Below are 12,778 nucleotides of genomic sequence, written 5' to 3'. Positions count from 1 at the left end.
ATACTATTAATTTTTGATTCACAATAATTTCGCTAAAACATTAAGGAGAGGCTTTTTTCTTTGATGTCCGGGTTGTAAATGATATCGCAGATCTTCAGAACATATTTTACCTACAAGATTTCGAATGATAAAAATTCGCTCAATTCGAATTTAATTTGTTTTCCCTGTGATGAATTATGAAACACTTACTACTACCACAAAGAAGCAATACATATATGAAGGCAGTAAAACTTAACCATATTTTCTTCAAATTCGTCCCTTCTTAACATTCAGTGTGCGTGTGAGCTATTTGTAATTTTGTAAATCAAAGATTCGCCAGCTGGGTTCTGCATTCTGCAACAATCTCCAGTAACTTTATGGAATTAACATTCTCTCCCCTCTTATGAACTCGAGTATAGAACCACCACATTCAGTTTCCCAAACTGTTGAAAGAAGCATCCTACCATTCGTATCACCCTCCCTTATCAGCGGCGTGGAAGAGACAGATGAGATACATCTCACCCGGAAGTATGAAATTTTCAACTGACGTCACTAATGAAGAAGGTAGTTGCGTGTGCCAAAACAGGAATGTTTTACAAAAGTGGTGGATAGAAGGGAGGTGGATTAGGTTACTCTTGTTGATAATTAATTAATGCTTTCAGGGTTTGGGTTTATAGGTAATTACGAATACCCGACTAGGGATGAAATTTCAGCGTCATGGTGATCTGACGGAAAACACGCAGGGCCGGCTCAAATGTTGTATGACGGGAGTAGAGAGGAGCGATACCGTGATTTCTAGATCACGTTGTGAAACGTGAACGTTACTTTATGATATCAGTGAAATTAAAGCGTGACGTGATCACTGTTTAGGTTGCTTGTTATTAATATTTGTATGAATTACCCAAACCTTAGTTCGTTTATCTTTGCAACTCGAATTGGTCACTCTTATCATTCAAAACAAAATTAATGAAAAATTATCATGAAAACATCCATTTTTTTTACATTTTCAACTCTTTTCCTTATTTCAGATTTAGTTAGGAACGTAACAGAAGGATATCGAGTTTTCAAATGTTTCCTCAAATTTGAAGAGGTGATTTTGAAAGATAATTTCAATTTGCATAAATTACAAGTAGCATAATTTACATCAACTTTTGTGAAGAAAGCCCAAAGATTGCTGGTCTTTCGCCTGTTATTATTCCTTCGCCTATTATTATGTCTCTGATGTGTTTTCGTTTATTTTTTATAATACTACCATTTATTGCTTCGGTCGGCAACTTCAATATAGGAAGAACTTCTTTGGGGTTGTTTATCAAAAATAAGCATAAAATTAGAATTTTATTGCCACCACCAATTATGCAGTAATTCAGTAGTTATTATTTGTTTGTAGCAAGTTTTTATTGTTTAACTTGTCCTACAAAAATACTTCCTGAAGCAGGCGAAGTTACCTACGATGCTGAGATTGTCATAAAAATATGCAATTATGTTAGTCGAAAAAGGTTGCGAAGCAATAAAGACATCAGGCTGCCTTCATAATATACGATTGCAACGGACGATGATATGCCCTGAAAAGATCTGTGAAATGTTCAAACTGTGATCCCGTCACGCTCTGTATTCGTTTTTCGGAACCGTGACTACCTGTGACATTCTGATATCAGTGATTAAATCACAGTTCGTGAAATATCGCTCTTCTCTAGACGGGAGCAAATTGATAATAATGATGTATTTTGTCGACAAGTAGATTTTTGGTTCATTTATTTTTAAATAATATTGATTATTATTGACTAGAGACAATATTGATAATTATTGTCCATAGACAATGAATGAGACTAAACCAAAATAGTTATATAGCACAGGGTGAGTCTTTGACTTGTACATATATTTTAACAGTAGATTATAGAGGTTGAAAGGAACATTTTTTTCCTTTACCATTTTTCCGATTCGGTGTAAATGGAAAGATAATTCCATTTTAAATTTTCATAATGACCTATGCCACCCCTGGAATTTGCACACCAAAGTTTTTTCAACCATAAGAGAAATTTCCTTCAAAACTATAAGCTAACTCTATGTACTCTGAGATATTTACACCGTTAAGTTTTAAGGTTATGTTAATACGCCAATTGAAAAGTCCCCAATCTACCATAATAATACACATTTTTTTTTGGCAAAATTCGATTTTATTATTCAACATATTTGCCTTCGAGGGCGATACAGCGATTATAGCGATCTTCCAACTTTTCGATACCATTTTTGTAGTACGATTTGTCTTTCGTTTCGAAATAGGCCACAGTTTCGGCGATTACTTCTTCATTGGCGCTGAATTTCTTTCCAGCGAGCATTCTTTTGAGATCTGAGAACAGGAAAAAATCGCTGGTGGCCAGATTTGGCGAATATGGTGGATGCAGAAGTAATTCGAATGCCAATTCATGCAATTTTACCATTGTTTTGATTGTTTTGTGACACGTCGCATTGTTTTGATGAAACAGCACCTTTTTTTCAAATAGGGCCGTTTTATAACGATTTCATCTGTTAAACGATCCAATAGAGCTATACAGGGTGTTTCAAGTTCGACGGCCTATTGGACGTTTCTGAAGAATGGGGCCGATTTGAAATCTGAAAATTCGTAATATGACATTGTTCATGATACCCTATTCAGCTAAAATATTTTCGTTCCTGCACTTCCGGTTATACAAGAATTAAAAAAAAAAATTTCAAAACAAACTTTTTTTTTCATTTATGTCTCAGATATTATCAAGATTTCCATTCTCAATTACTCTTTGCTAAAATTATTGCGTTAGCCCTTATAGTTAGTATAGTAATATTTCTGGAGCTATCAGTATGAAAATTAGGGTATGAATCGAAAGAATGACTATGTATGTATCTAGCTACACCTGAACTTCAGTTATATCCAATTATTATTATTATTATATAATTGATCCAATTAATCTCTGTACTGTAACTAACACTTTTTTATGCAACCAAGACTGTAATTATTACTTCAACTTCTGGCATTGATCATTTTTTTTTACAGGTACTTGCTTCATCTTGATTTTGGCATTGAATGTTAACTAAAAGTATTCAATATACTTAGATATCCACAATTGAATATTCTGTTTCTTTCAACTTTCTTTACAAAAAATGGTAAAGGAAAAAAGTGACCTCAGGAATCTTTGTGATAAATTGCTTAATTTGGTTGAAATATTTGTATACCAATAAATTTTCAAAGGTAACATGAAAAATAAAAAAATCGAGTTGAAAAATCAATAAGAATTTGGTTATTTTCTCATTGAATATCTCAATGAATTGGAAGAATAATTCAATTAATATCAAGTTATTTCGTTGAAATCTTATGTTATTCGTTGTGAACTCCGAATATAATTCTAGAAAGGTCATAACTTGAAAATTATTAGAGCTAAAACCTCTCACCAAGAAATATATGTATATTCTGAAGCAATTTTTTATATATTTTTCTCTTGTTCTAGGTGAGTCTCGAGTGCTAAATCTGGACCGTCCAGTTAGCATTGATTTTCTGTTTTCCTGAAAATACAGCCATAAATATTGGGTATGTAATTATACCACTCTATGAAACTATGCTATATTACCTATTACCTCGAAATTCGTCATTTATAATAATAATAAATCGAATAAGTATTTCATCGAAGTATTTCATAATTTATATAGAGATATACAGGGTGTTTCCTAAACATGCGGCAAAAATTCAGGGGGTTGTTCCTTGGACTATTTTAAGCATGTTTTGTCCTTGGATGATTTTTGAAAAACCTCTTTGTTTCGAAGATACAGGGCGAACAACATTTTTCATATTTTTAAAATTAATAATAGTTTAAATAAAAATGCGTACCGCACTGTGTTTACTAAGTAGGTACAATTTATTTTTAAATTTGTTTAACAACATTCCAATTACTAAAAACGGCCAGTTTTTTGACTAAAAATTGATAAGTGCAGATGGTAAAGGAATACAGATTAAACACGGTTTTCATTTGAATTCGTTTTGTGATGTATTAGCAATTTTTAGTCAAAAAACTGGCCGTTTTTAGTAATTGGAATGTTGTTAAACAAATTTAAAAATAAATTGTACCTACTTAGTAAACACAGTGCGGTACGCATTTTTATTTAAACTATTAATAATTTTAAAAATATGAAAAATGTTGTTCGCCCTGTATCTTCGAAACAAAGAGGTTCTTCAAAAATCATCCAAGGACAAAACATGCTTAAAATAGTCCAAGGAACAACCCCCTGAATTTTTGCCGCATGTTTAGGAAACACCCTGTATATAGCTCTAACTTGTATTGTTTCCTTAAATATACATACAACTCTCGGTCCTGTGTATTCACCAATTTTCAACAAAAGAGGAGGACTCCGATGAAATACTAATTCGATTTATCCCTCTTCTTTTGGTGTATCCCTTGACGAATATTGAACTGTACCCTAGAGGGGATTCCTTATTGACTGAACGAGGGGGGATCAGCTTTCTGACTATTATCATCAGCGGGACGTCATAATTAGCGTCCCCTAAGAACAAGCATTTATTTCCTTGTAGGTATGTAGCTGTTCCATCAATCAGAAGAAGGGAAAATTCGTCTACTTGAAAAATACAAAATTTAACGATATGATTTTACGAGGGAGTTTGATAAGTCAGTGACTTTTTGTATAAAACAAATTTTTTTCGGAGAAAAAACATTTTATTTTTCTACATAATCATCTTTCAGCTCGATACATTTAGTCCAGCATTTTTCTAATTTTTTTATTCCCTTCAAATAATAGGTTTCCTCGAGGCGTTTGTTTCGGTAATGACTTCTTCATTCGACTTAAATCTCTTACCTACAGCCATTTCTTGAGGTTTGAAAACAAAAAATAGTCACAGGGGGCTAAATCTGGAGAATAAGCTGGATCAGGTAGCAGTTGGTAGCGCAATTCGTGGATTTTGGTCATCGTGACCCCTGCAACCCACTGTTTCGATTGTTCCTTGGTATCTGGAGTGTTGGGATGGATGCATGTTTCGTCCAAGTTAACAAAACGGCTCAAAAACTCCTTCAGATTACTTTTGAAGTGGTCACACGATTGCGCTTATGGTAGAGTGTGAGCAATCGCTGCACTCATGTCGCGATGAGTCTTTTCATGTCCAATTCGTGTAAAATATGATGAACCTGTCCAGTTGAGATACATACAGCATCAGCCAATTCACGCAAGTCTTTCCTTAGTTTCAGTAATCGATTTTTTAAGTAAAAAGTAATGCTTAATCAGCACACGAAATCCACTTCTTTTCATTTTCGATAAATTCACGATGTTGTCTGCTTTGAACGGCTATAAAACAGCAACTGCACTTCGTAACTTGCTGAAAATCAGAATATTGCCCGCTGATAGATAACAGATAACGGCCGCACTGTTGCATTCGAAGTAACTGCGCGGGAAATTCAAAAAATCACTGACTTATCAAACCGCCCTCTTATTTTCTCAAAATCATCATAACGATTGAAAGAAAATAATACGAGCAAATGAAAAACACTGCAAATCGCATACCAATTGCCATACGAAATTTAATTCTGTATGTAGGTTCTTAACTTGAACTTTTGGAAAAGTTCCTACACAACAAACTTTTTCCGACTGAATCAAGTGTTTTTTCTTCGAAATGGTAATCTTTATTCTATTCATACCTTATACTTTTAGTTCAGGCTCCAAAATATACAAGCTTATCTATAGAGAATTTTAATATATAATTTAGTGGAGTCCCTAGCCACTTACGATTGTCGATATGTTTACCAATTCGTCTAGACTCGATAAAATTTCTTTTGGAATCCTTTTATTGCAGATTTCGATTGCTTTATTCTATGGAAAAGGTAAACAATTAAATGAATTATTTTGAAGAACGATTTCGATAGTGATAGAGATCCAATTTGTTGTTCTTATTGCAAAAATTTTGATAATATCGAAAATTGATCTTTCCAAGAAATAATTCGAAGAGTTGTCATTAACCTTTTGACTGACGTGTATTTTGACTTTGGCCCTTTCCTGATAACTGATATTTTTCGGAGGAACACAAAAGCGAAAACACTTGTTAATACATATGTTTTGATGATTGCATTACTCGTTGACATAAGTGTATTTTTGGGAACTAGTCTATATTGGAAAGCGATACAATGAAATGGGTTGAACAATTTTTGTTTGATTTAAAAATTTATATTTTCAATTCACATAATATGTAATTGGACATTAATTGAATATCAGTCAATTGCAATATAGTCATAGTGGGCGTTTCTTAATTGTGCGTAGTGCAATCATCTTGAATACGATAATACAGGGTTAGAACTATTTAGAGGGGCACGAAAGGGATATCAGAAAACCGTTAGAGATACAGGGTGGCTTAAATTACAAAAAAGGTGCGCTATTTAGGGATAAGTGTGTTGGTGTTAACATATCCAAAATGTCTCCAATGGTTCCCGAGATATCTTGAAAACACTGAAAATCGAGATTTTCTTTTTTCCGTAAACTGCCTTGTTTCTGGAGATAACTTCACGAAATTCGGTTTTTAGTCATCATCCAATATAGAGATTCTAATGGTGTCGTCAGATTTTTTTTGTTTTCCATTTTTTCAGAGACGCGATAGTCAATTTTTTTTTCTTATGGACGCTATATTAGTTTTCCGTATGAGGTGATAAAAAAAAAATTACGAATTCGAATTCGAAATATCGAGTCTAGGTACGCAAATTTGAAGAGTTGTTATGTGAAATCATCACTTGACTATCACGTCTCTGAAACATATAAAACAAAAAAAAATTAAAGACACCATTATCTCCATATTGGATAATGGCAATAAACCAAATTTCGAAAACAAATGAATTATACGGAAAGATAGAAAATCTCGATTTTCGGTTTTTTCGAGATATCTGAATGAATGAATGAATAGCCTTTATTGGTGTTATTGCATAACAATATAGTTGCTTTCACAAGTCATAAACAATACAATTGATAGGTGAGATGAAAACATTCAAAATATACAGGGTGTAACTGAATAAGTGTAAAACATTTAAGGAGGTGATTCCTCATCGAAAAAAAGATAGGATATTTCATATAAAGAAACTTCATTGGAGCATCCCTTGTTGAGATACAGCCCCTTAAAGGGGGTACATAAAATTTGTATAACAATTTTTTTCACAAGCACTGAAAAAGTTACAATATTGAAATTAACCTGACGTTTTGTACTACCAAAAAGACACTTAGCCAGTAATTTATTTGGTTTACTCCATGGTTGTAAGGGGTGAAAAACGCAACCCCTAAAATTTATTTCCAATGTAACTTTTTGTCTTATTATTTGTTTACCATTTAAAAATTTATTTCCGATAGCCTGTTTCATTCTAAACAAAAAATGTCTCTTGGGTTTTTTGCCCAAAATAAACCAGTAAGCAGCAAAACATTATTTTACGAACAACTACAGAGATACATCGTCATAAATGCGAACTGGATTTATTGTTATTTTGTAGTCAGTAGCTGCATTAAACGATTAAAGGGTAATAAACAAAACTAAGTGATTAATAACAAAACACACAACATGTAGAAATCATAGTGAATGTTCAATATGTCTACCTTCAAACATTACGCATGCGTCTAGACGTCGGCGCATTGAGCCACGTATTCGCTCAAATATTCCTGGAGTCTCTCTGATTACCCTGCACGCATCGATGATGCGGTTTCTTAAGTCCTCTACATCGCGAACAGGAGTACGATATACCAAATGCTGTGAATGGCCCCAAATAGAGAAATCGAGAGGATTGAGATCCGGGGATCGAGCGGGCCATTTATGTGGTCCTCCTCGACCTATCCACTGATTTGCATATGTTTCAGTTAAATGCTGACGTGCTACTTGACTAAAATGGGCGGGAGCCCCATCATGCATAAAAAACATATCCCTTCTGACGCCCAAAGGAACTTTCTCCAGCAGTACTGGATGCACTTCTCTTAAAAATTGAACGTATGCCTCACCATTTAATCGAGGAGGTAGAAAATGAGGCCCAATTAAATCATCCCCAATAACTCCGAGCCACACGTTAAAAGAAAACTGTTCTTGATGGCTAGTTTCGACAATAGCGTGAGGGTTTTCATCAGCCCATATGTGGTAATTATGAAAATTAATAATCTTGTCCCGAGAAAAACTACATTCGTCTGTGAATTCTAACGTCTTCAGAAAGTCACAATTTCTTCTAACCCATTCCCCTGCGACAGACCGTAAACGTAATGCATATCAGCCATTTCCTCATTTGTGTATGCCATTTTATTAACAAGTGAATTATTAAAGTAACAAATTAAGAACAGAACAACAACACACAATTAGTATTAATTCAATTTCGAAAATTCCCAAACTGACAGCGTCATACCAATTTAATTGTCACTATCGCTAATAGCGACCTACTAGATAGATTAGTTTCGTATTTTCGCATTTATGACGATGTATCTCTGTAGTTGTTCGTAAAATAATGTTTTGCTGCTTACTGGTTTATTTTGGGCAAAAAACCCAAGAGACATTTTTTGTTTAGAATGAAACAGGCTATCGGAAATAAATTTTTAAATGGTAAACAAATAATAAGACAAAAAGTTACATTGGAAATAAATTTTAGGGGTTGCGTTTTTCACCCCTTACAACCATGGGGTAAACCAAATAAATTACTGGCTAATTGTCTTTTTGGTAGTACAAAACGTCAGGTTAATTTCAATATTGTAACTTTTTCAGTGCTTGTGAAAAAAATTGTTATACAAATTTTTATGTACCCCCTTTAAGGGGCTGTATCTTAACAAGGGATGCTCCAATGAAGTTTCTTTATATGAAAGATCCTATCTTTTTTTCGATGAGGAATCACCTCCTTAAATGTTTTACACTTATTCAGTTACACCCTGTATATTCATTGGAGTTATAACATTCGATATGTTTTCTAAAATGAATATGAAGAGCACAAGAGCAGCCAAAAGTCATCGAAATTATAAATGATATGAATACAGTCAATAAACAATATATCCACACAAAATACTATATATATACAATAGTATAATTAATAATAATAATAGATAAAAAATAATAAATAATAGATAAAATTTGCATTTCATAAGAGCCGGACAACCTTAAAATTTACATTTAAAAAACTCTTCCACCGAATAGAACATATTCTTCACTAATTCCTCCTTCATTTTATTCTTAAAATGTTCAAATTGATGTTGCGCAGGAGGCGGGAGAGTTCTGGGATCTACTAAGTCTTAGAAAATCCTTTCTAATGTGATCTTTGTTCCTGGTATTGTAATTATGTACATCAGATTGTAGATGAAAGGAGTTTTTATTTTTGTGTACATATATTAAATTTTCTAGAATGAAAATACTAGGGAACGTTAGAAGTTTGAGATCTTTAAACATTTGCTTGCAGCAATCTCTGTAGCCCAGACCCCCCAAAACTCTAACTGCTCGCCTCTGCAATCTGAACACTGTCTCCCTCTGAGCACAGTTGCCCCATACTAATACTCCATATTTCAGCCTTGATTCTATCATTGCGGAAACCAATGAATTTATTTCGGATCTGTCCACATCAATATACTAATCCCCAAATAACGCAACTTTTTTGTAATTCAAGCCACCCTGTCTTTCTAGCGGTTTTCGATGTCCTTGTAGTGGCCCTCTAAATAGTTCGTACCCTGTATACTCATAAACCAGTGAAGGATCCGATTTCAAAGAAAAGTAAAATGATTATTTTCCTGAAAAAATTCCATTCTTAGTCTTGTCGAAAATTCTAAAATTTCATATTTTGGATGTCTCCCCATTACCCCCTTCATTTTTACACCCTTGGATGTCTTTGACTGAAGTGGTATTACCTTCAGCTTTTAAAAAAAAAAATCAAATATAACTCCAAAAGCTGCGCTTGAAAACAGGGCTGCCGCCAGACATTTTGGCGCACCGTCAAAATAAAATTTCTCTGCCTTGTTTTGCATAATTCGTATATTCGATTTCCATAAAGTTGGGACCAGGATATTTCTTTTTTTTTTACTACAAAGAGTAGTATTTTCAATAAGATTTTTTTTTTAAGTTTGTCTTGTTTTATTAATTGACTTTGCGCCCATACAAGTTGGCGCCCTGGCTAAAAGTCCGGTATGCCGTTCCTGGCGGCGGCCCTTTCTGAAAACAATGTAATATTTTTGACTATTCTTCCATAGAATAACTTCCTGTTTATTCTGTATCTGCACCGACTCGAGATGCCGCCTTAATTTCAAATTTGTTCGAAGCCAGAGACCGATGCAGAAAGCAATCTAATCCATCTCCATGCGCTTATCTATCACAGAGATAGAACGAGAGCCATCGTCGTCCCCTCTTCGTCTGCTCTTGCCGAAGGATCGGGCTTGGTTGATTCTTGCAAGCCCCGAGCGGCCGAGCGGCTCCAGTAGAATTCGAACAGTCGAAGGTGCAGTGTGTAGACGGCTCGCAGTCAACATTTTGCGCGCGCACGCGATCTTGGGAATACGCCGTTCCGCAATCACACGTGGTTGTCAACCCCAAACAGGGGGTCGCAGGTTAACCCGTGAGAACAGAAACGCCGCTCACCGGTTTTCTTCGGGGAGGTCACTGACCATCAATCTGCGCTCCTTCGCGGTCCCTTTTTCAGCGGACAAGTGACACAAATCCGGCTCGAAGGACCATCTGTGTTATTCATCGCACTTGTGCAATTGAAAAGTTGAAAGGTTTCGTTCGTCGGAAATGGGACAAAATGTGTCGCAATGTCCTTCGATGATGTGTTTTTCTGTGTGCCGCGCGCATTTTTAATTGTGCGTATGGGACATTGAGGAAATGTCAAAATTGATGGTGATGCAGGATGATGTTTTCGTGAGTGAATCCGCGTTCTGATACTTCCGATTCGAATTGACTATCGCACACTGGGTTTGTGATTTCGAGTGACAGTTCTATTTGGTGCAATATGCCTGTGCAATAAACGTTCTCGCCCGGATTTCAATGACGAAAATTTCAATCATGAAATACTTCACCACCGGACAGAGAGAATCCTATACTCTCATCGCCAGAAAGAGGCATATGAAAAAAATGTGAGTTATTCGATTGATGGTCATCGTTTTTTCATTTCGTATGACAAAGCCAGAAACTATTCTCTCAATGAGATGACGTATTGCGGATTTCACTCTCTGGTTATCTGAGAATCCACTCGCTTTCAGTGGAATCTTGGATTGATCATCAAACAAACCAGATAACACTTTTATGTTCTTCTTATGAATAACATCGGTATCTGGGACCAATGTGGAACGCCGGTCAAAATACTACTCGGGCAAGGTCGTGTTGTAACTGTGTTGTTTCATATTTTTTCGACACCTGCTACCGCGAGGTGTATTTGACCTCTTATGAAATCAAAATAGAAGATCAGATATCTGGGTTTATTTCTATATTTCGTGCGATCTTGTTTATGATCTTCAAAACATACTGTGGTGATTCATAATAAGGTTCTATTCGATGATGACGAATCAGTCCTCGAATTCGATTCAGTCCGTCCGTCAGTATGTAAACACTATCACTCTCTCTCGAGAGAAAAGACTTAGAAACTTGAAATTTTCAGATTAGGATCGGAACTAGAATGACGCGGTTAGAGATTCCGTAAATATGGCCGTTCGAAATTTCGAATTGCTGATAATTTCAAATTGTTTGCTTTGATCGAAATTAAATTTTGTATTCAGATGTGAAATTTCTTGTTGATATTAAATAATTTATATTCCGTAATTGATTATGAAACAAGAACTCGAAATCCAGTTTCTACTATACGTTACACGTTTTTAGTGAAATATGATCTTATCGATGATCTTATCTCTTTCTATTTGTCGCATCGAAATGAAATATTTTGGGCGATATCGAGGGCGATATTTACAAATAAGAAATTTATCCGTGTTTTCGGAAGCTTTCCGCATGTAGAATATTTTGTGAGATGGAATATTCAGAAAGTAAATTGAAATCTACTAGATTAATATTATAATACCGAGGATAATTCCTCGATATTATTTCTTGTATTTAATAATAATAACATATTTAATGCAAAGGGAATCTACTTCAATGGAATTGTCTCGGGAATTGTTATTTGTTCATGTTCTATTACTAATAATAAAATATTAAACATAGAGAAAAGAAAAAAGTAAACACATTATTATAGGCTTAAAGGGTTCCAAAAACAATGTTCAAAATAAATATCACAAGAAGACGCACATGTAGTGGATGGCTACAAAATAACTCTACAAATACCGAGACAAATATCTACATAATGAAAGTGAAAACAAAATCAGTTTTATCAAATCGAGCAGCAATTTTTGATACCTGCGTTTGAAATTTGAAGACTGAAGGACTGCAAGGCTCTCGATAGAAGGAATCCCTCGAGGAATCCTATTATAGAAAAGATTAATTGAAAAAGAAAATGACCGGCGAAACAACGTGCTTCTATGAACCTGCGGAGAAAGCAAACCTCTGAATCTCATATTCATAAATATACGGAGGTGATTCAAAACAAATAATAAACTTATAATCATTCATAGATGAATTAGAAATTACATTCGTACCGTAATTTCAATCAGTAGGGATGCAATTTTTAAAATTCTTCTTTAATGAAATGATCTTTTAACATACAATCTTCATGATCAGATCCTTGTAACATTATCATAGCTCGTCTAGCACCCGCAAGAATCCTCGTTTTGAAAGTGTTTAGTATTTGATAAGCGTATTCAAATGAATGCTCGAAAGAATCCCAAATTTTCGATCTTGTGTGAACGTCTA

The 12,778-nt window shown here is 34.7% G+C and overlaps 1 protein-coding gene across 6 annotated transcripts in view; it reads left to right on the top strand.

Annotated features, from left to right (window-relative positions):
- The window catches only part of LOC123682992 (rap1 GTPase-activating protein 1), a 514,048-nt gene that overhangs the window by 251,717 nt on the left and 249,553 nt on the right, over positions 1-12,778 (top strand). The window contains exon 1 of one of the 6 annotated variants that reach the window (XM_045621875.1): positions 10,424-11,058. The exons of the other annotated variants lie outside the window; for them this stretch is intronic. Coding sequence (XP_045477831.1) covers positions 10,970-11,058 — 89 coding nt within the window. The 5' untranslated portion in view covers positions 10,424-10,969. Of the gene's footprint in view, positions 1-10,423; positions 11,059-12,778 lie in introns of those variants that run through there. 6 annotated transcript variants of the gene reach the window in all.

This window comes from Harmonia axyridis, chromosome 6, assembly GCF_914767665.1.
Source record: "Harmonia axyridis chromosome 6, icHarAxyr1.1, whole genome shotgun sequence".
In the NCBI taxonomy this organism is placed as follows: domain Eukaryota; kingdom Metazoa; phylum Arthropoda; class Insecta; order Coleoptera; family Coccinellidae; genus Harmonia; species Harmonia axyridis.
Note: the sequence above shows the minus strand (reverse complement) of the source record. Positions and strands in the feature narration are given on the sequence as shown.